Here is a 21,650-nt window from a genome sequence, read left to right on the forward strand (position 1 = left end):
GAAACACCTCTTTCTTTTCATGAAAAATTACTTTTAATGCAAGCACACACAGAAGAATACAAAAAAATAAACCTTGTTCATCTTCATGGTCACTATCACTACTAGTACACAATTCTGGTGTAATGTCATTAGAATTGCTGTCATTGCTTGAACATTCACCCTCCTCGAGTTCGTCTTCGAACTGTTCATCTCTTTTGGCAAGCTTTCGTTTCTTTCCCATATCCTACAAGAGAGATAAATGTGCATATCATGTGCATAGGATAATTACCTAGAGCTTGATGTCTGTATTTGACAATTGATATGTTTGAAAGGCCGTGTACTAATTCATGTATGTCATCCGAAACCTGCAACCAAAATGTATTATTTATTAATTAAGAACAGGTTTATTCAATAATAATTCCAATTTCCACCTTGGTTGCCTTTCTAGTTTTCCGCTGCTTCCTGTTTTGATCATGTGCAGCTCCTTTGTCCACAGTCACTTGACTATGGAAGTGATACATATTACTAGCTTTATCATAATAGTAATATGCACCAGTGTTCCCATTGTAATATAATCCTTGTTTCTGTGAGAACACATTCTCATAAGCAAAAACAATCATCAAATCAAAATTAATAATCAATATCTATATAAATGTACAGGAATTATAACAAGACATACTGCATCGTAATAATAACCACTGTTGTAATCGTAAAATAAACCAGATGTTTCTTCATAAACGAAACGAGTTTGTTGTTCAACAGCTTCTGCAACTTCTGTTACTTGTTCTTTAATAGTGCTGAAAGTTTTGTCATTGCTTATATTCCAATCTTGAGTAAGACATAATTCCTTTTCATGTTCCAGAGGATTTGTTTGAGTTCCATAATCGACCAGGATTTTACTTTGCATCAACTGTTTTTTCTATGTGTATAAGGATATGAAATGACATAGAAATAAATAGTGGAATACAAAATCAGAGGAATATCGTCCTTACATGTTGATTGATTTTGTTTCGCAATTTGGCAATCTTCTTATTCTGCTTCTTGATGTGATCACGCATTCTCTGAATAAATCTTAAGACGTGAGGAAAGTTGTACAGCTCTTCCTGGAAATCCTCTTCAAAATCTGACTTTACTTCTCCTTCATCACTCTCACTAGTTGTATTATTCTCTACCATTTTATATCTTTATTTTATATTTCTCTTCACTTTAAGAAATGTGCTTCTTCCTTTTTGATGAGCAATGAGTAACAGCCAACTAGTTTAGAGAGACTATATGAACATGATCAAATAAAAATACAGTCTCCAAAGAACGAAACGGATTTCACGAGCATAAATATGTGACGTTTCGTATCATTACCACCTTCACGTTACTAACACGAATAATCGACATGAAGTTAGTCTGTACAAATTCTTTGAGGCAGAGTACACAAGGAGTACACATACAGCCTCTTGGAGTCGACTAGATAAGATGAAATAGTAATAGATAAGATAAATAGAATAATTCGTGTAATAATACTTGATCTCGGTTCCAATGCAAATGAATCGTAACTAAAATTTGAATTAAAATCCTGGTTAACAACTTGCTACCTTGCAGTTTATCTCAAAGTATTAAATGAATCTTTTCTAAAACCTATCACTCATCTGGTCGATACGAACACATGACAACTTTCTTGATAATGATTAGAGAAAATATTTTAAAGAACAACGATCTTGCGTTTGAGGTTTGAGCCGCAGTTCTGCTGATCAGAGATCATTCTGCCATCTGGAAACAGCTGTTTGTTAACACCCCCTGGCATCATGGCTGCTCCCAGTCTAATGGAATCGTTGTCGGAAATGACATTTGTTGGGTGAAACGCTATCAAACAGTGCCTAAATATTCGTTCGTATGTCAAAACGTAAACACCGTGCCCTCAGCTCGGACGGTACTCTGTGTTTCTCGCTGTCTATCATTCTGAACATGACTTACGCATGATCCTGCATGCGAATGTTCCTCCTACGCTCATCACCTTTCACGTACGGTAACCAGTGTTTTGTTCAAACATTATTCAAAATAATACGCAGAAGGCATTGTCAGGACATGTTACAATGATGCCGATAAAGGATAACCAGGATGTGGCATGCTTTCTGGTCACCAAACATTCATGGAAAGGAAAGTAAGTTACCCTTTTTTTCTAGCTGGTTTTCTTTTCACAAATCCACTCACACGTCTAATAAATACAGAATATATGTTTCAAAGCTAAGAACATGTTTTGTACTCATGTTCATGTCTTATTACATAGTTTTCGACCTTTCTGTAATAGGTACAAACGCATTTTCTCAATCGGATCCATGGGTATAACAACATACAATCCTACTACATTAGAAGTCACAAACAAATGGGAATACTCAGATTTTATAAGCGTTCAGCCAATAAACAGAAATCAATTTGGTTCGTACGAATTTAGTATAACAATGCGCAAGGAACGTAAAGTTGACAATATGAAGTTTAGTTCAGAACACAGAGCTCATTTATTGACTGAAGCTCTAAAGTATAGAAATCAGTTTGTTGAGAAGCCTAAAGAAATTTTGGTAAGTATTCTTATTTAAGCCTTCACAGAACAAAGTTTAATCACGCTTGTTATCAATGTAGCCACATGGTTACTAGGTCATAATATATGTTTCTATAGTTGTTTGTTATCTAATAATACATGAGTCATTTCATATCCACTAATACATGTATCAATCATTGTATCAGAGTACTAGTTTGTCATGCATTGTTCTACATCGCTTCTACTCAAATTTCAATGCTCATATGACTAGTTACAATTTTTCTATAATCGATAAATACTGAGTGAGCTTCTTCAACAATGAATCAGATATAATTTCATTTATATAAAATGCATCTCTAATTAAATAATATTCCTATTTCAGAGATATCAGGCTTATAAGCATCATTGGTCTGATACGAGATTGCCTGTTGTACTAGAAGTAACACCTTATAGTCTTGACCAATTAGACCCAGCAACGAATATGGTGTTGGCCAGTTATTGTTACAAGGATTTCGAAGGAATCCTTACAATGAAAGATTACCCTTATGGATTTGTAATTGTGTGCGGCGGATTTGGACGTTTACATCTTTTCGCTTCTCAGCACATGGAAGAGATTAAGAAAAGGCTGCTGGAATCAGCTATGAACAATTTAGGTATCAGTATAAAAGTGTTGAAGGAACCAATCAAACTAGACGATTTTGTTGCTCAACGATTGGGCAAGTTCAGTGCTGACGAACACATAACGAGCGTGTCAGAGTTCACTGTTCACAAGTATTCATCTAGATATGTAGACCCACAGAGAAGGACACTTTGTCTTTCTGATACCTGTCTACTCGAAAGAGATCCTCAGACATATAACATTTGTACTCTCAGACCGCTGTCAGATATTTTCGCTTTGATCCGTGATAACGAGAATCCACAATTATTTACTATACAATATCTTAATGGGCAAGCACGTAGTTATACGGCGACAGACAGAGATTCCTTGTTAGCTTCCTTACTGGACGGCGTCAGAGCATCTGGTAACAGAGACGTTCACGTAAGAATGTACCCGGTAGCAAGAGGGAAGAGACTTGGTCCTCTTAATTTACCTGTCGACGAAGAAGTTGAAACGTCCCACGTTAAATTCCTCCAGCAACCACCCAATGGACGTACTTTTGCTGAAATTTTGGAAAGATTTAATGCAAACATTCCCTACAGTGGTCTTAATTATTCTGTTACGCAAGATGTAAGATATATTTAATACAATTAATACTGTATGTACATACATATAATATTAAATTTCTACACGAGATGAATCAGTGAATTGGTACAATACATTTAAGCGGTAATGATCCTCCAAATCTAAATTATACGTCTATATTAGAATTTCTTATTTAATTGTTCAGTGCAATTTTTCATACTCTACTTTTATTATATTCTTCGTCTCTCTTTTACTCTCTGAAGCTTTCCTATTGATTTTTTTAATGAAGCTCTGTAAGAATCGTAATGTTAAATTGAAGACATGTTTCTTTTTTTTGTTTAGGATGTTGTACCGCTTGAATGGACTGTAACAACATCACAAGTACAAATGTACCAAATCCTGAATAACTACTTGCAGGGTCTTTTTACCGAGAATAAAGACAAAATTATTCTTGGCGCTTTGAACGCGTTGGTCATTAAAGATTTAGAAACGAACAGTGAAATAGAGGCGCAGTTTCACGCTTTGAGGAGATTGGTCGCTAGCAAAATTGGTTTCACTGCGTTCACAATGCTTCCTGGATTCAGAGAAGCTATAGGGCACAAGGTTGTAAAGGCTTTGAAGCGGCAAGATTGCGGCGTGACGCAAGCTGCCATAGACTGTATTTGCGCTCTCATGCAACCGATGCACGACGATTGCGATTTGAGACAAGAGCAGTTAAATAAAAGTAGTCTTCTCAGTAGTAACAAATTTTTGGAAAGCTTGCTTGATATGTGGATCAATCATATTGTGAGTATAACAGACGCTGGAGTTATATATTTTTTTTAACAATGGCAATGGCTAATAATAATTATTGCCCTGTACTGCAAATACGACACTATCATTCACATAAATATTTCAGAATCATGGCACAGGTGCTCTGGTAGTTTCTGCCATGCTTGATCTTTTAACTTTCGCGCTATGTGTACCATATAGTGAAACGACCGACGGCAAACATTTCGACAATCTTTTAGAAATGGTCGCCGCGAGAGGAAGATCGCTTTTTAAACTGTTCCAACATCCGTCGCTAGCTATTGTTAAAGGTGCCGGACTGATAATGAGAGCAATTATTGAGGAGGGTGCACCGGAAGTCGCGGCGAAGATGCAAGAACTCGCTCTCGCTGAGGGAGCATTGCCAAGGCATCTGTTGAACAGTCTTTTTACCATTGGTACCGACGGTAGATTATTAACGCATAGACAGTTGTGCAGGCATCTTGTAGGACTCTGGGTGACCGGGCATCCGACGGCCATGGGATTGTTGAAAAGGATCATGGTAAGTTAAAATCATTAGTGTAATATGTATGTAATTGCAAGAATGAAAATGTCTAAATACTTTTGCAGCCTATTGGCTTGTTAAATTACTTAGATTCCGATGAGAAGGTACCCGATTCGTTTCTCGAGAAAGAACGATTGAACAATCGGGACAATTTAAAGATAGCCATAGATCACGCGTCGAGGAACAAGAAGAGCCCGCAGTGGATCGCGATCGAGCGTCAGATGCGCGTGGTTGAGAAACACGTCGAACATGCTCTTCAGCACTGGGGTGCCAGGATCGGTATCGAGCGCAAGGAGAAGATCAAGGAGCGGCCGATAGTACTGAGGAAACGTAGAGAACGAATCAAATCGGAAGCGAACTGGAATTTGTTTTATTATAAATTCAATCAAGATCATTCACTGCCGAATTTAATTTGGAATCACAAAACGCGGGAGGAACTAAGAACCGCGCTCGAGAATGAAATCCGCGCTTTCAGTTCGGACAAGGATTTGGCAGGCGGAACTCTGATCGCATGGAATCACAGAGAATTTGAAGTACAGTACCAGTGCCTGTCGGACGAAGTAAAGATCGGCGATTATTACCTGAGGCTCCTGTTGGAAAAAGATAGTCCTGACAGTCCTATAAGAAAATCGTATGTATAATAACATTCGTTTGTTTTCCGTACACCCGTTGACTGATTAATTATTTAAGTATTGTTGTTATAGATACGAATTTTTTAACGACTTATACCATAGATTCATATTAACAACAAAAGTTGAAATGAAGTGCCTTTGCTTGCAAGCAATGACTATAGTGTATGAACGATATTACGAGGATATTGGTCCATTTTCGGATACAAAGTATATTGTAGGAATGCTGGAACGTTGCACTGATAGAATGGAACGCGATAGGCTAGTCATGTTCATAAATAAACTTATATTGCATAGGAGAAACGTGAAAGATATAATGGATCAAAACGGTGTGCGCACTTTGGTCGATCTCCTCACTTTGGCTCATCTGCACACGTCTAGAGCGGTCGTGCCCGCGCAAACGAACGTGATCGAGGCAGATCCGCTGCAGCAACATAGTATGGAGAAGGAATGGTATTATAACGATGGGGACCAGCGAAAAGGCCCTATAAGCTTGAAGGACTTGAAGGAACTGTATCTAACGAATCAAATATCGCACAAGACAAAGGTCTGGGCTCAAGGTTTGGACGGATGGCGAATGATCTCGCAAGTGCCGCAGCTGAAATGGACGCTAGTCGCGAAGGGGACGTCGGTGATAAACGAAAGTGAATTAGCTACATTGATTCTAAATGTTTTAATCAAAATGTGCGAGTATTTCCCGAGTAGGGACGTCGATGACGCGGTAATCAGGCCCCTTCCGCGCATGAAGCGGTTATTATCCGATCTCCAGTGCCTACCCCATATCGTTCAACTTTTATTAACGTTCGACCCGGTTTTAGTTGAAAAGGTAGCTACGTTGTTATGCGAAATAATGCGAGACAACGCGGAGGTCTCCAAGATTTACCTCACTGGCGTTTTTTATTTCATATTAATGTACACTGGCTCGAACGTTTTACCGATAGCGAGATTTTTGCAACTGACTCACACGAAGCAAGCTTTTAGAACCGACGATGTAAGTATTCTCTCTTCTGTTAATTGCACAATGGTTCGACCGCGTTATATACAATTCCTTTGTATCATAGAATGTGTCGTCGGATATAATGCAACGAAGCATACTTGGGCAACTTCTGCCTGACGCGATGGTCAGCTATTTAGAAAATCACGGCGCGGAAAAGTTTGCTCAAATATTTCTCGGTGACTACGACACGCCGGAAGCGATCTGGAACGCTGAGATGAGGAGAATGCTTATCGAGAAGATAGCCACGCATATCGCGGACTTCTCACCGAAATTAAGAAGTCACACTATGGCTCGGTATCAGTACATCGCTATACCCGCTGTAAGGTATCCGCAATTAGAGAAGGAATTGTTCTGTCAGATATTCTATCTGAGACACCTTTGTGATACCGTCAAATTCCCTCAGTGGCCTGTACCTGAACCGGTCAGTCAAAATATTTCGTATAGTTACGCGTTGCGCATTCTTGCTGAACGTAATAATGTTTCATGTTCAGGTACGTTTATTGAAAGACGTGTTAGATGCATGGAAGAAAGAAGTAGAGAAAAAACCACCGCTAATGACGGTCGACGAAGCTTACAAAGTTCTTCAATTAACTAGCGGGAAACAACATAACGAAGCCGAAGTCAGGAAATCATACTATAAACTCGCACAAATGTATCATCCCGACAAAAATCCACAGGGCAGAGTAAGTTTTACTTAAAACTCAATTAACATGTACAGTCCTTCATGGCAATTTTGTCCATAGGATAAGTTCGAGGCTGTCAATCAGGCTTATGAATTTCTATGCAGTCGAAGTTGCTGGTCGACCGACGGTCCGAATCCAGATAACATAGTACTCATTCTAAGAACGCAGAGCATTCTTTTCCATAGATACTCGGAGGAATTGAGACCATACAAATATGCAGGATACCCGCAACTGATTAAAACGATCAAGCTAGAAACAGACGACGAACAGTTGTTCTCGAAATCGGCCCCGTTATTGGCTGCCGCCAGCGAACTCGCGTATCACACCGTGCATTGTTCCGCGTTGAACGCGGAGGAACTGCGCAGAGAAGGAGGATTAGACGTGCTATTAGACGCTTACACGAGATGCGTATCCGTTCTAAACAAATCGAGTAAGCCTACAGACATAGCGGTGCAAGTCTGCATGCATATCACTAGATGTTTCTCGGTCGCCGGCTCGTTCAGAGGCTGCAAAGACAGAATCATTGAACTACCGCAACTAGTTAAAGATCTTTGTAGAATATTACACTTCAAGGTTGGTACACGAAATTTTCATTTCTTTTTATATCGTGTCTGATATTTATTCAATGTAAATATTAATTTCCAAGTAATGAAATCGGTACAATTTGTAATCTATTTATAGCATTTAACAAAGTTATGCTCAGTGGCCACGGAGTGCGTTTCTTCTCTCGCCACAGACAGTGTACTACAAATGCAATTGCTGCAATCCGGTGCACTGTGGCATTTGCTGTTGTTTATGTTTAATTACGACTACACGCTGGAGGAAGGTGGCGTGGAAAGGAATCAGGAGGAGAATCGTCAAGAGGTTGCGAACAACTTGGCGAAACTCGCGGTTCGAGCTTGTGCCAGGCTAGGCGGTTACATGACGGGAGAAGATGAAACGCCTGTTAATCCTGTTACCGTGGCTGCGTTAGAAAGTTTATTGACGCCTTATCTGGCCCGGCAGCTCGCGAAAGATAAGCCAGAAGAGATATTGAAAATCTTAAACTCGAATTGCTCGAATCCGTATCTAATTTGGGATAATGGAACGAGGGCGGAATTGATCGAATATCTGGAAGCTAAACGGCAAGAGAGATTAAACGGGAACGATAATTTCGAACACGATTTCAGCGACTTTAAGTATAGTTCGCATGCAGGCGAACTGATCATTGGAGAAATATTTGTAAAAGTGTACAACGAGCAACCTAATTTCCCCATAGAGGTAATTCAATGTTTTCTAACATTTTTCTAATAAAAATATATTGTTGTTTTTCAACCATTTTGTAGAATCCCAAAAGTTTTACAATCAATTTGCTCGACTTTTTGTCGGAATCATCAAAATATTTGTCGTCGATGATAAACGTGGCGTTAGCTAAGAAAGACCAACAGAAACTGGAACACATCGTTATGACGTTGGAAGGCTTAAGAAATGTGATTAAAAATAATCCAGGGATCGAACTGCAATGCATAGGGCACTTCAGATTACTGTTCGGACTTCTGAATTGCCATAATTTCAAATTGATACAAAAGAACGCGCTCGAAGTTATAAGCAACGTTACGAAGAATCAAGAATGCGTAGACGATATCGCGGCGAACGAAGTTGTAGTATACTTGCTGTTGGCTTTAAATTCTCTGAAGGAGTGTCAGCTACTCACACTAGAAACTTTGTACGCTTTAATGAGCTCGACGAAGATCGTGAAAGATGCACTGGCCAAAGGTACCAATTTTTCACACCTTATATTTTCTTGATTCTATCTTTTAAACGATCGATGATAATTTTAGGAGCTGTTGTATACATTGTCGAACTGTTCTGTAATTCAAGTAATACTCAAGTACGCGAAGCTGCCGCGGAACTGCTCGGCAAAATGTCGTCTGACAAATTGGCCGGACCGAAAGTGAAACTAGATTTGTCGAAATTCCTTCCCAGATTATTCAGCGAAGCTATCAGAGACGCGCCAAAACAGTGCGTTCATATGTTCGAGACGAAACACGAGAACCCTGAACTAATTTGGGATGACGACGCCAAAGCCAAAGTCTCGAGAATTATTGGAGAATTGAAAGATGAGTAAGTAATCAATTCACGAGAGATCTAGTAAATTTAAATTAAACTTGATTACGATTTGTAACTTGTTTTAGATATTACGCGTTGCAAAGACGGAATCCTAACACGGTATTAAAGTTACCTGATACACAAAGTAATATTGATGTTGCCACGAACGAGCCCGTAGTCGGAGGCGTTTATCTCAGACTGTTCATAGCCAGTCCCGCGTGGGCTCTTAGGAAACCTAAAGAATTCTTGAGCGAACTTATGGACACCACGTTAACGCTTATGTCTAGGGATAAAACTGATGTAAGTGTAAAATACGTAATTCTTTTATGCCAAAGAGAATATATTCATTTATTCAATGATACTTTGATCAGCCGGATATGTTGGAATTAACGACACAAGCACTGGTTTCTCTACTCCAAGCACAACCAACGTTAGCGGATCAGGTTCCATCGCTAGGTCACATACCTAGACTCTGCCGACAAATGGCAATGCAAAACAATCAGCCATCTGTGTACAAAACTGCGATACTGATACTTCATCAATTAGCTACGAGCGAGGTAAGTTCGTCAACTTTTAGTGGAACATCGCGAAATATTGCACAATAGGCAGTACCATTAACGTTAAACGCTAGATTGTATATCATCATTAAACGCTTGCAGATTTGTATATCATCTATTTGTCAAACGGAATGTATTAGTCCATTGAAACATGCTATGCAATCTAGGAAAGATATGATAACAGTGGCGTGCGAGACCTTGAACAGGCTATTTTCGACTAACGAGGATAGACTTATAAAACAGGTAGATAAAACTACGAATAGCATTACTACTGTTCATTTTATAAGTCTTCAAAGTCTTAACTACGATGTTAATTGTTTTCCAGGCATTGGATGCCGAAATGGTACCATATCTATTAAATATATTAGAAGGACGATTAGACGTGATAGAGAATCCTGCGACGACCAAAGCGCAGATAGTCAAAGCTTTGAAAGCAATGACCAGAAGCTTGTTGTTAGGCGAGAAAGTGAATGCCATACTGGAGAAGTCGAGCGTCTGGGCGGAGTACAAAGATCAGCGGCACGATCTATTCATTTCTAATACGAATAATTCTGGTTACCTTACCGGTGAGATATATATTTTTATTTCGATACGTTCTCAATAAATGTATAATACAATTTATATGATCGTGCAGCTGGAACGCCGGTATCCGCTGGTTACTTGACGGCTGGCCCTAGTACAACTCTGACCACCGCTCCGCCTCCAGTTGACAAAGAAGATAGTTTAATTAATAGGAACGATAGTATCTGATACAGGTAGCATTGTAATGAAAGAGAAAAGAGATACGATAGGGAGTAAGTACGCGAATTCTGGAAACTGCTATCGGTAAGTAACTACCGATGTAAAGACTACATTGCCTGTGATTTTTGGCTCTTTAAAATAAGGGATCTATCGATCGGATAATGTTTTTTTTTTCTTTTTGTTGAATTTACATTTGTAATAAGATATATATATAACAATGATACTTTTTATTGTGCTATTACGATTATATATAATTACGCAAGATAAGTGTCATCCTCATTGCGATATTCGGCATGTGGCAAAAGATAGTATTTAATGAAAGTCTTTCGTTAGAGAACAAATTTTCTAGATAATGTCCCGCGAATAATAAGTCTCCCCAGTCGATTCTGAAAATATTATTCTAGACAACGTTTCATTTCGCGCTTACCAAATCTTCCGATACATTTTTTTTATAACTAACGCGCTGACATTCCTCATGAACAAAGGAGCACAGCTTTGCCGCTGTGTCTGAATGTGGTTAATAATTTTTGACGAAACGTTTGGATACGAAAACGCAGACATCCATACATTTAAATGTAACGTACACTTGGTCCAACTTTTGACTAATTCTCAGAGTCTCGTAATTAAACGAAGTTCTATTATTCCAGTCACCGTCGCCATTACATAAAAAACGTTAATAGTAAGTCTTAATGATATCAGTCTCCATAAACTAATCGCATTTTTCGATACGGCGAAATGTTTTCCTTTCACTCAGTGTACAAAATCATAAATAGACACTTTTTCAAATTTTAAGTGATAGACAATAGCTATGGAAAATAAAAACAAATTTTTACTGTTTCTTCGCATTAATGTTGTCATCATAAATGTTTTCTCAACGAATTTTTTATTAAAAATAAAACGAGAACTTAGAAACTACAAGCGTGAAGAAAATTTTTAAATTCTGTCTGTTTATTACTTTGGCACAATTCGTATTGTTCTCTCTACAAAACGTTATACCGCAGTTTCTTTTCATATACTTCATACGTGTACATAATCGTACTTTGTTGTATAGACCGTTTTATGTGCGCTTAAGGCCGAAAAAAAACGCTGAAAATTTCTCGGTGATACTGCACGAGGATCTGTCGAATGGAATAGGAGATTTCATTGGTAGGGAGTTCCTCTTTTTCATATCAATTTCTAGTATTTTAACGAAGCGATAATTCAACGAGGGTACGACATCTGTAAATTTAGAGATACAAAAACCAAATATGAAAAAGAAACACGTTACGCGGTGTTCTTTACTTGCCATCCATCAATAATAGTTATAACTTTTGCTATTCTGAATCGACGAGTCGAATGTCCTACAGGTAACAAAATAAATTAGAAAGAGCGTATAGTTCCACTCGTAACGGGAATAAACTTCCAAATACTGTAACTTCTATAGAAAAATCGAACGCAACAACAGTTCCTCGTCTTAAGCTCATTGCTTTTCAGCTGAATGATCCGTAGAAAAATTTCTTTTCCGTGCATTCGACTCGTCGGTTGATTATTTTTTCGAAAAACGTAAAGAGAATGCAAAGCGATTATCTAGTTAAATAAAAGTGAGACGATAGAGATCGTTTGCGCGTACTAAAAATACAAAGATTAAACGATTGGCGTGCTGTGTGTGTAATATTGTTACTGAGACAGTCGCGAGGCTGGAGGTAAATAAATACAGAAGAGCCTTAGTTATTTTTATGTATTCGCGCCTGAGTTCTTAAGGTCTCAAGAGTAAGATATTGTACATAAACATATACATAATATATATGAAAGTTATACCACAGATTATTGTACGTATAATTAGAAAATAAACGATTTTGCACATGGTACAGTTAACAGAAGGTCGACTGTAAAATTATGCAATTTTTATATTTATTAATCGTGAGTACTGCTTACTCGAGTTTGATTTTTTTAAATATTCATCATCGAAATAATGAGGAAGTAGTTCGTCGAAATTCATCGATTTTTATACAGCATTTTTACGTTAGAGGAAAGTAGAATTTACGACTCTTCCAGACGATTTGAGCAAATAAATTTTACGTACAATTCTATACTGTAATTTAAATGTCTGAACTTCAGTATCGTGTCACAGTCTTTTTACGTTATCTGGATTTCACCGCCCAGTTTTTGACGTCCGATTACAAACACATGTCGACTTCGAACCGGCTGATATAATGCTCATTTTCTACGGCACTAAATTGATCACGTATGTAATCGAGTGGTATAAAATATCAAGAGTAACGAGAGAAAGTATCATAGAAAATACATAATACACAGCTAACATATATTTTTAACTGGACGACGAATGGATAATGTGAAAATTTCAAGATAGGAAATAGCATCCAGGGTTACGATTTCCCATAACAAAATACCAAAGGACCATTTACGACGTATAAAATAAATATATTATAAGAGAATTAACGTTATTATTATTAAGAGTCAATCGAAATGCGGATATAAAGTGAATAACAAACTTACAACATCGTACTGAGGCTTATGGGCAGCTCGTCGTTTCCTCCCTCTTATAAAAATTTTCTTGCATCGCGGGTGAGGCTTATAGTCTCCCTCCAGAATTGGTCGATCTTCGTACGTGATTATTCGGGTGATCTAAGGTGATGATCCCTGATCTCGAATTCTCACTCCAAGGATCGGTCAAAGATCATATACATAAAATGAAAATGGCAAGATCTTTCCTCATCCATTTATTAATTAATTAATTAAAATTTACCCATTTTTAGCTAGAATTACTTTTCTCGACCTCATATAAACGTTATCGTACACATAATAATCCTAATGACGTCAAATACGATTAGATATATTTGAAAAAAATTTATGTATTGAGCAAACTCGATATTTACGCGCAGAACAATTTCTTTTTTTAGAATTCCGCTTCAATGTGTCATCTAAGTATTTTTAGATAGGATAATCTTGTGTCAGTTCCCGACAATGAGCTAGATATTTCTGAACTCAGTCCTTTACAACGAAATTGTTTGTTTTATGAAACGTCCAAGTGTATCGAATTCGTAGATCAGTTAAATGTGAATCCTATCAGCTATTTTAAGAAGATACGTAATTGCACCTATAGATTTGATTTCGTAACAGATTTTACATTTATACAGATAGAACATGTCCTTACTAAACTCGGTGTCAACAATTTCTCGATACATACACGAAAGAAGAATTAATGATACAACCAGAATGCGTTTAAATGATCGATTGCAGCCATACGTAAGCCCAAAGATCAAACTCAGTTCGATGGTATCATGATCGCTCTTGAGTTTCCGGTTTATCTGGCGGAGCAGCTTATTGTTAGAAAAATAGAAATCACAATGCAACGCGTGTTAAACCGCTTCTTATCTCGTGGCATTTAAGCGTTGATATCTCGCACAGGACTGCTCGTGCACAAAAGAATTCGGTCTACCGAAACATTTCCTGCATGTTTAAATCTTACTCATTTCTGATAGCGATATGACTAATTCCTGGCGATAATCGTAAAGTATAACACGACCTGAAATCTTTTTTCGCGATTGCAGTCATAGTTGACAGTCGTTCTAACACCGCGAACGTGACATACGAGCGTCTATTTCTGCCCTTGATTATTATTTAAATCAAAACAATTATTACTGCGTCGTTATAAATGTTAGATTGGTGCATATGAAGTATCATTTTCTACAAATAGATCTATAGAACTATTAATGTAGTTCGTAAAAATAATTTATCGGTTTGCACATTCCGAATGTGTCATAAATTGTAACCAGCGATGTCTATAAATTGCGAATTATTGCATCTTTAATAGATAATGAGAGAACACATGATGTCCAACTTCAGAAATAGGACGTTCCGTATGCACATAATAACAGCGTGTCCGAGTTTATTCCTATCGGGTAGTTCCAGTATGCATAACAGAATAATTGACCATGAATAAAAATTCTCGCTTTGGTTCCCACGACGGGTCCGTCGCGGCACAGAGCGAAACAATTTAAGGATGTATAGGCCTACACTTAAACAATGCTAGCATGTTGACTTTGTTATTATAGATTCCTATTACTATTAAAGTACATAAACTTTTGGGATTGACTGTATAGCCAGTACATCCTTAAATATGGGAACGTTATTACCGAGATTCTACTGTTTTGCATACAATACTTCCTCGGACTAGACATTTCGCCGAATGCGCATTGTTCCGGAGCCCTCGTCGCTCGCGAGCGTCAAAAGGGATTAACGAAATAGAAGGTTGCCACCTTAAAATTTATAATTCCGTGCTGGCGCCCGACAGTTTACGCCCACGCATCGTTCCGCACAATGCATCGCAGACAAACACGTCCACCTCGACCATTTCAGTAACTGTTGACCTCAGTTACACTAAATTGTTTCAAATAAACATAATCCTTTATTTAACTCTTCCTAAACAAACGTCTCTCTTTACGTAGCCGGACATTTACCATTCGTAACCGAATGATTCGGGGTAATAAAGATCGCAGTTGCATGAAATTCGATCCGTGCGTTGATGCGACAGGCGCAGTCTTTTGCAATGCACGGACGCTATCGAAACGACCTTCGCGATTTACATTCTCGTCGGTCTTTTCCTACGAAATCGATTTCTCAGGCAAAAACAATGCCTTTGTTCCGCTTTTCCATCAGCTGCTCCACTATTGGTTTCCTCCGAGTCGTCAGCCTTGGCAGGTACAAAAGAAGCTAAATGCCAATCCGCGACGAAGTAATTTTAACATCGACTTCCTGTTCATCGCAACGACGACCATTAAGTTAAGTCATGTTTTCTAAATCGAACAGTGTGTTTATTTGAATCACATTTTTTAAACTGATATCACAAACATTTCGCATTGTGTAAAAATTGACGGTGTCTGATCGTAATGCGTGCAGCGCAAAAATTGAACGTACAAAGCGTCGATCGCATGTCCAAATTATCAGCGTAAATACTGTATCTATCCTCGCAGTGAGCGCGCTTTATCTCTCGCGTTTGCAAACAACGCAAGCGGACCGAAACGCACGTGTGTCTCGCGACAGGCAAAGCGGGGTGTTGATTCATTTCAACTGCTCTCGCAGCTGCGACCCGGGTGCAAAGTCCAAAACTCGCCGCCCGGTATTGTTCGCAAATAGTCCGCGACGACGTATCTACAATTAATACTACCTTTCCTCCTTTGTTTAAGAAAATTCCGCGATGGTCAGCAGCCACGTGACGTTATCGCGGTCCGCTTTGTGTGCCGCCGCGAAAAGAGCACGCAACGAGTAACGAGCATATCGAGATAGCACGGCTTAGATGGTAATGCACGTGCGGCCGCACGGTTTCGCGTTTTCCGTATTTCATCGCGTTGCGAGAGTAAAGGTCGATACCCCGAGCGCTGGCTAAAAACGTGTCCGCAGATTATGTCGGACTGATAAAGTTATCGTTAACCGGCACTGCGTTGTGGAGTTAAAACTGATTCACGAGAGAAACGCGGTAGGAAGGACAAAAGAGTTAAAAATTGTCGCAGTTTATAACACGCCGTTTCGCAATCATTGTTAATAGTTCCTACGCTAAAATAGCTGTCTTTTTGTCCATATTCGAGGCAGACGTGATAAGAAAGGAAACTTCGGTTGATTGCGTCAGTGGAGCATCGCCGTTACGATTCGTACTTAAATGCGCATATGCTCGATTATCAGCGACCGCAAGCGTTGCCGCGCTCGCGGTATCTCGCGCGTCAGATGCGTTCCTTTCGACTTTTCAGTAGGAAGATCGATGCCGAGTCAGCCTCGAAAACTAGCGAACAAGGGCTTAGCCTAGATTTTCAGACCGGGGCGAAGCGAAACGAGCTTCGTGTCGTTCCCCGAATGCGCGCGTACAGCCAGATTGACCGTGCGGCACCGTTTCACGAAACGGCAATGACATTCCATGGCGTCGTATTTTTCCAATCGGGTAACGTTTCAAATGTGACTATAAGTCGAGGCCTTGGCTATAGGCAGAAGTTAGCTCAAGGACGACAACCGCCTGTCTATTCGAATTTCATCATGGTGTGAAGCTAAGCAGGTGAATGTCAGCCCCTTATTCTTCGTGCCCGTAAGAAGACATTACGCTTCTCTCAGACGCACGAAGTGGATGAGCTTGATCCCTGTAAAAATAGAAAAATAATCTAATAGGTCATGTCTATTTAGAGTCTCGAGCATCGGTCATTATAACGAAGATAATAAGCTCCTTCCAGAATTTAATTGGATAATAAGCGTGCAATAAATTTTACGACCCCTATTAACTCGAAGTAAGTCCAGGTAGTCTCATTGGAAACAATACCGTCGATCTCGGCCTGCGAGTCTTGCGCACGATGATACAATATTGCGGATAAATTTACGATGACCCATCCATCGTTCGCAACAAATGTTTTCGATTTGGAAGCAGAATTTTTATCTCTCCGGTGCGCGTGTCGGAGTTCATGGCTAATGATGCATAAAGCTAATAACGGAACGAGAAGTTGTCAATGGCAGCTCGACTCCCTTCGTGTCTTGGCCACCGGTTCGTGGCACCTGTAGGCTTCTTTGAAGCGGCGGAAACGACAGGTCGAGGAGCGTCTAGCCATCCGGAGGGAGCAGGTTTAAGGCGCGAATTTCCGACATATCAGATCGGTGAGTCAGGCGTCTCGTTAGATATGTTCCGGCTACCCCGTTCACCGCCCACACGAGCTGCCGCATGAGTCATCGACGATTCTTGGAAACGGTGCGCGCCGTTCGTTTGAAATTTTCGTTCTTGAGGGAGGCCACTGCAGACTCCTTCGAAATCAGTGCCAGGAACGAAACCACCGCCGCGATTCTGGCATTCGGCGCCGTTCGGATCTCTCGGAAAGTTTCCGCTCCAATGCCATTATCGATTACGCAATGACAATTACACGAATCGCCAATAAGAGAAAACAAGCCGCGGAATGACTTGCAACAGTAACGGGAGCCAGTCAGAGATAAAATAATAACGAAGGCAATCATTGATCCGTACTAAAATACGTATGGACATGATCGACGCTGTAGTGTTTAGAATACGCACGTGGTTACAAACAGATGTGACTAATCGATAGCGAGCGATTAGAAGACAGTCCTTAAGTAACATGGACGTATCTGTTCATCCTTGAACGTCTTTATCTGATGTAAACGATCCTTCCTGATAAGTCTAAGGTCGTCTGTTCGAATAAAACAGCGACCATAATTCCTGTGCAGCGATGTCTCTGAAGATTTGATTTACGTGCGGACAAATCGGTGTTGACAATCAGGCGTTTCATCACCGACGAGATCATCTTTTTCTTATTTCATTCGACGTTTTTTTTAACCCCAGCGAGGGGAACCTGCTTTCATCGCGAATGGGGTCGGTCCTGGCCCGAGCGACGCGAACGTCGCGGTCCAAGCGCCGCGATTGGTCGGCCGCGAATAGCTAGTGACGTCATACGCGTTCGTGGAGCCTCGCAGAGCTCAGATCGTTGAGCCGAAGACTGAACGTGCGCGAACCTCGAGGTATTCCCCACGGTATGAGTCATCGGGCGCAGTTTCACACGGTTTCGGGCAAAGGAACCTGCGATTCCTGTGTGCAGTTTTTGCGTTCTTCGTAAGAAAGTTTATCCGGCGTACGCTCCACCCGATCTCGGCCACGGTGCAATCTTGTAATTGAGGTTATAAAACATCGTGAACTCTCGGCTTCGACTTTTCCTTTCGCGCGAGGGAATCGGCTAGGTTAATCCTGTTGAACCTCAACGTAAACATGAAGCTCGACGTGTCGGACGTGCTTTACGACAGCTCGAGCGTGTCCAGCGACAGCGGAACGTCACAGAGCTCCCGCGTCAGCCATGATTTTCTCTCCAGCATCGCGAATTCATCCGTGCTACCTAGCAACGTAAGTACCGGTCCAGTTGTCTATTTTCAATTCACATAAAAATGTTCCGTCGCTGAAGAACCAGATTTCTCCTTATGAATATGCCAACTTATGCAATTCGTTCTGCGAGTGCGCCTGCACGCGTAAGTATGTGGTAGCTATCTGATAAGGCGTGCTGGTGCCGTTGCCCGAACGCAATACGAGGTTTTCACGAAAATACATATTTAACGACACGCGAACAGCCCAGCGAACACGTTATGTAACAATGATTTCTTTGAATGAATTATTTAAAATGATACGATTCGTTACTGGTGATAGTTTTATCGTACGGAGGAAACGTCGTCATTAATGGTTTTGGTAAGGACGGCGGAATACGTGCCTCGAAACCAACAATTTCCACGTATACGTTGAATTTCAGGAGGACGATAAATTCGTCGATTTCATGGAACGTAGTAATCGGAATATAAACAACGTTCTTCCACTATCTGTTAAGTTTCCGTTCTAAATTCGATTCTCTCGGAACACCGAAATCCAATTTCAAATTATGCATTCGACAAGGAAGAAACGTCATGCGCTGTCTTCTCAGGAATCGTTGTACGTATAATTAACGAATCGTGTTTGACAGTCGTTAAGAGGATACTGCAGTCTGTCACATGAGGATGGTACACATGCCGAGATCTAAATTTATAACTCGTGGCGTCATCGCTATAAATTGTTCGTCTTGCAAACGTGATTTTCGATTTTCATAATTCTCCCGCGGCTACGATAAGACCTAACTCAGCTAACAAAAGGAACCGAGAAATCGTGTGTTCGTATGCGATAATAATAGCAATTGTGCTCCGCGAAATGTGCATACTCAGATAAACAACTTTCATTCTTATCCCAACTGGTTAGGTGTCCATTTAAGGCACGCGTTGCTCGCATAAGGCTCGCCAATAAACTTCCCAGTTACTATAGAATTGTTCTCTGAAATGCGGCTTTATACATTGCTGTCCATTCATTGATCTCCGCAGATCAATGATTGTCGTTCTAATGCAGCAGCGTAGCAATGTACACATAGAATTCCTTACAATAGACTTTCAGTAGCTACTAGATACAGTTTATAAATTATATTAGCTAATCGTATGAAATGTGCGAATAGAATATACGCGTCTTGTTTATAGTTTTATTTTAAAAAATTACTGTACTTCGTTTGGAAATTTTCTTTAGAAAAAAGACGATGTAACTACATGCAAAGTGGGAAGCCACGATTAATTCTTGTCCGGTCCGACAAAACAGGTTTCAACGTAGAATACGACGTGCGCATTGACGTCGTATGCCTTTATAGTCGCGAGTGATTACGCTAATTTCCATTTTCTTTCCCTTGCGTCACTCTTGGCAACAGATACGTATGAAAAACACGCGCGGTTTCCTTATTATATAAAACCTCGTGTAAACAACGAAATTCGATGAAAAGGACCTCGCCACGATCCTACAGTAAACGAGAACCACTCGAAAAGGACGTAAAATCTTTAAAAAAACATCGGGTTTTATCGCCCCTGAATCGAAGAGGCCGATGAACCGAATATTTGTTAAGAACCACACCTTGCGGTCTTCGTGTGTACGGTTTGCCACCGATGACGATTTCGAGGGGTCGGAACGGTTCCCCTTGCGACGGCTAGTCTCCCGTTTCACCCCACGTGCATAAATTCTGCTGGCTACGGTATTGATCTAAGTATTTCGACCGCCACGGCTTCTGCTGTCCCCAACAGCTGTTTTATAAAGAAACCCGTACACGCTCGCCTCATGACAACGCACGCGGTCATTTAAAAACACGCGCGGGGCTGTGCCGGCGCACGCACGAGCCTCGTACATATGTATGTATAGAAAAGCAACAACCGCGGCGCGTAGTTTTATGAACAGATAGGCGGCCGGCCGAGGCAGCTGTTGTCACCTAATTATCTCTTATCGCCATTAACGGTAGGGTTCGAGCAGTAGATAAAATCCAAATATTAAACGCCGAGAAGAAATATTTACGTGTTCCATCGGGAAACTTTACCACGCGTTATAAATAACGATTACCCTGCCCTAAAGAGAATTATTTTCAAGTCATTTCAGGAAAGATTCAATGTGAATGCACAGAGATTGCAATGAAAAGAAAAATACTATGTAAGGTACGTTGTTTATTTTACTTGAGATACAGAGTTTATACTCGGCCACCTTTTGTTGAAAGAAATTCAGAATTGTAAGGCAAGGCTACTGTATAGGTGGGAGCCCAGGTTTGGGTAATGCTTAGGGAGAAAGTATCCAGTGGCCTAGATAAGTCCAGTAAGATAACGGAGTGTACCGTCTAACTGCGCGTCTAATCTTCTAACGAAATCGGCCATAAATAAAAGCTTTCATATTTCTTGATGACTTCGGTAGCTGTCGACGATGGAAATTAGTTTCCAGGGAAGCCGTAAAACAGTAAAATGTGTACTGCTTCGTATTCGAGGGATTACCTTGTCCCGAGCCTGTCCAGTTATTCTCGGAACTTGAAATTTTCGAACGTGATGCGCAGGAATCAGTAAGCGGTCGATCGGCAGCGAAGTCACGGATGCGTAATCTTGTTTCATGCGTGCGCTTCCTCGACCATTATATCTCCTTTTATTCCTGGTAGAGGATACGCGATGTTCGTGCTTTATTCGTGGTCAGAGGAACGCACGGGGGTCCTTTTAACACGGCGGTCTGTCTTTACGTTGAATATTCAAAAAGGTTTCGCCTCCTTCGGTTTGTGCACAGTCCTCTCTGTAAAAAGACCGACCGTGGCTTTCGCCTCGCATGATTTTCGACGACCATTGTCATGCCTCACGCGTAGCGTTCATCTTTTGGTTTACCCACAAACATTCGATTAACCCCGTGCTCATTAAAATGTCTCTTTGTTCGATGGAATAAAGCCGCGATCATTTTAGATTTTAGATTCTCTACTCCATTGTGTTGCCATAAGGATGTATTGGCTATACAATCAGTCCCAAAAGTTTATGTACCTTAGAAAAACGCATTTCCTATAATTAAAAAGAAATCAGACGTCGGAAAAATAATGCTAATAATAAATAGCTACGTGCTAAAAAGTATAGAAGG

At 40.2% G+C, this 21,650-nt stretch overlaps 3 protein-coding genes and 1 long non-coding RNA gene across 8 annotated transcripts in view; 2 read left to right on the forward strand and 2 right to left on the reverse strand.

Annotated features, from left to right (window-relative positions):
• The window catches only part of LOC108631722 (angiogenic factor with G patch and FHA domains 1), a 21,192-nt gene extending 19,512 nt beyond the window's left edge, over positions 1-1,680 (reverse strand). For 2 of the 4 annotated variants that reach the window (XM_026819122.1, XM_026819121.1), the window contains exons 1-5: positions 972-1,680; positions 659-898; positions 411-563; positions 321-344; positions 73-223 (exon numbers count right to left, since the gene is read on the reverse strand). In XM_026819122.1, coding sequence (XP_026674923.1) covers positions 73-223; positions 321-344; positions 411-563; positions 659-898; positions 972-1,154 — 751 coding nt within the window. In that variant the 5' untranslated portion in view covers positions 1,155-1,680. The remainder of the gene's footprint in view (positions 1-72; positions 224-320; positions 345-410; positions 564-658; positions 899-971) is intronic. The other 2 variants (XM_026819120.1, XM_018035860.2) reach the window with 2 other exon arrangements.
• Positions 1,681-1,773: 93 nt separating this feature from the next.
• Rme-8 (receptor mediated endocytosis 8) lies at positions 1,774-12,593 on the forward strand. 2 transcript variants are annotated; one of them, XM_026819119.1, is made up of 18 exons: positions 1,774-2,131; positions 2,279-2,546; positions 2,889-3,734; positions 4,032-4,475; positions 4,588-4,998; positions 5,067-5,632; positions 5,706-6,621; positions 6,692-7,048; positions 7,119-7,310; positions 7,371-7,883; positions 7,992-8,570; positions 8,636-9,065; positions 9,131-9,413; positions 9,485-9,698; positions 9,770-9,955; positions 10,058-10,198; positions 10,281-10,521; positions 10,590-12,593. In XM_026819119.1, the coding sequence occupies exons 1-18, from the start codon at positions 2,064-2,066 to the stop codon at positions 10,703-10,705; spliced, it is 6,771 nt and encodes a 2,256-aa protein (XP_026674920.1). In that variant the 5' UTR covers positions 1,774-2,063; the 3' UTR covers positions 10,706-12,593. The 2 variants fall into 2 exon arrangements, with proteins under 2 accessions (XP_026674920.1, XP_017891348.1); XM_018035859.2 differs by having other exon boundaries at positions 4,107-4,475.
• LOC113465153 (uncharacterized) lies at positions 3,417-14,729 on the reverse strand. The gene is made up of 3 exons (XR_003389987.1): positions 13,193-14,729; positions 3,598-3,666; positions 3,417-3,525 (listed from the first exon to the last, which is right to left on the reverse strand). It is a non-coding gene; the product is annotated as an uncharacterized LOC113465153 (long non-coding RNA).
• Positions 14,730-18,186: 3,457 nt separating this feature from the next.
• kay (transcription factor kayak) overlaps positions 18,187-21,650 on the forward strand; it is a 31,514-nt gene continuing 28,050 nt past the window's right edge. Inside the window, exon 1 of the mRNA XM_018035880.2 lies at positions 18,187-18,572. Within this exon, the coding sequence (XP_017891369.1) occupies positions 18,441-18,572 (132 nt within the window). The 5' untranslated portion in view covers positions 18,187-18,440. The remainder of the gene's footprint in view (positions 18,573-21,650) is intronic.

This window comes from Ceratina calcarata, unplaced genomic scaffold (assembly GCF_001652005.2).
Source record: "Ceratina calcarata isolate Rehan_Ccalc_2016 unplaced genomic scaffold, ASM165200v1 scaffold93, whole genome shotgun sequence".
NCBI classification, from domain to species: domain Eukaryota; kingdom Metazoa; phylum Arthropoda; class Insecta; order Hymenoptera; family Apidae; genus Ceratina; species Ceratina calcarata.

Bases quoted from the DNA above. Each gene is read 5' to 3' on its own strand.
- Rme-8 (XM_026819119.1), top strand. From the start codon at position 2,064: ATGATGCCGATAAAGGATAACCAGGATGTGGCATGCTTTCTGGTCACC. The intron at 3,735-4,031 runs GTAAGATATATT...TTTTTTGTTTAG, and splicing joins ATTATTCTGTTACGCAAGAT to GATGTTGTACCGCTTGAATG. The intron at 5,633-5,705 runs GTATGTATAATA...TTGTTGTTATAG, and splicing joins GACAGTCCTATAAGAAAATC to ATACGAATTTTTTAACGACT.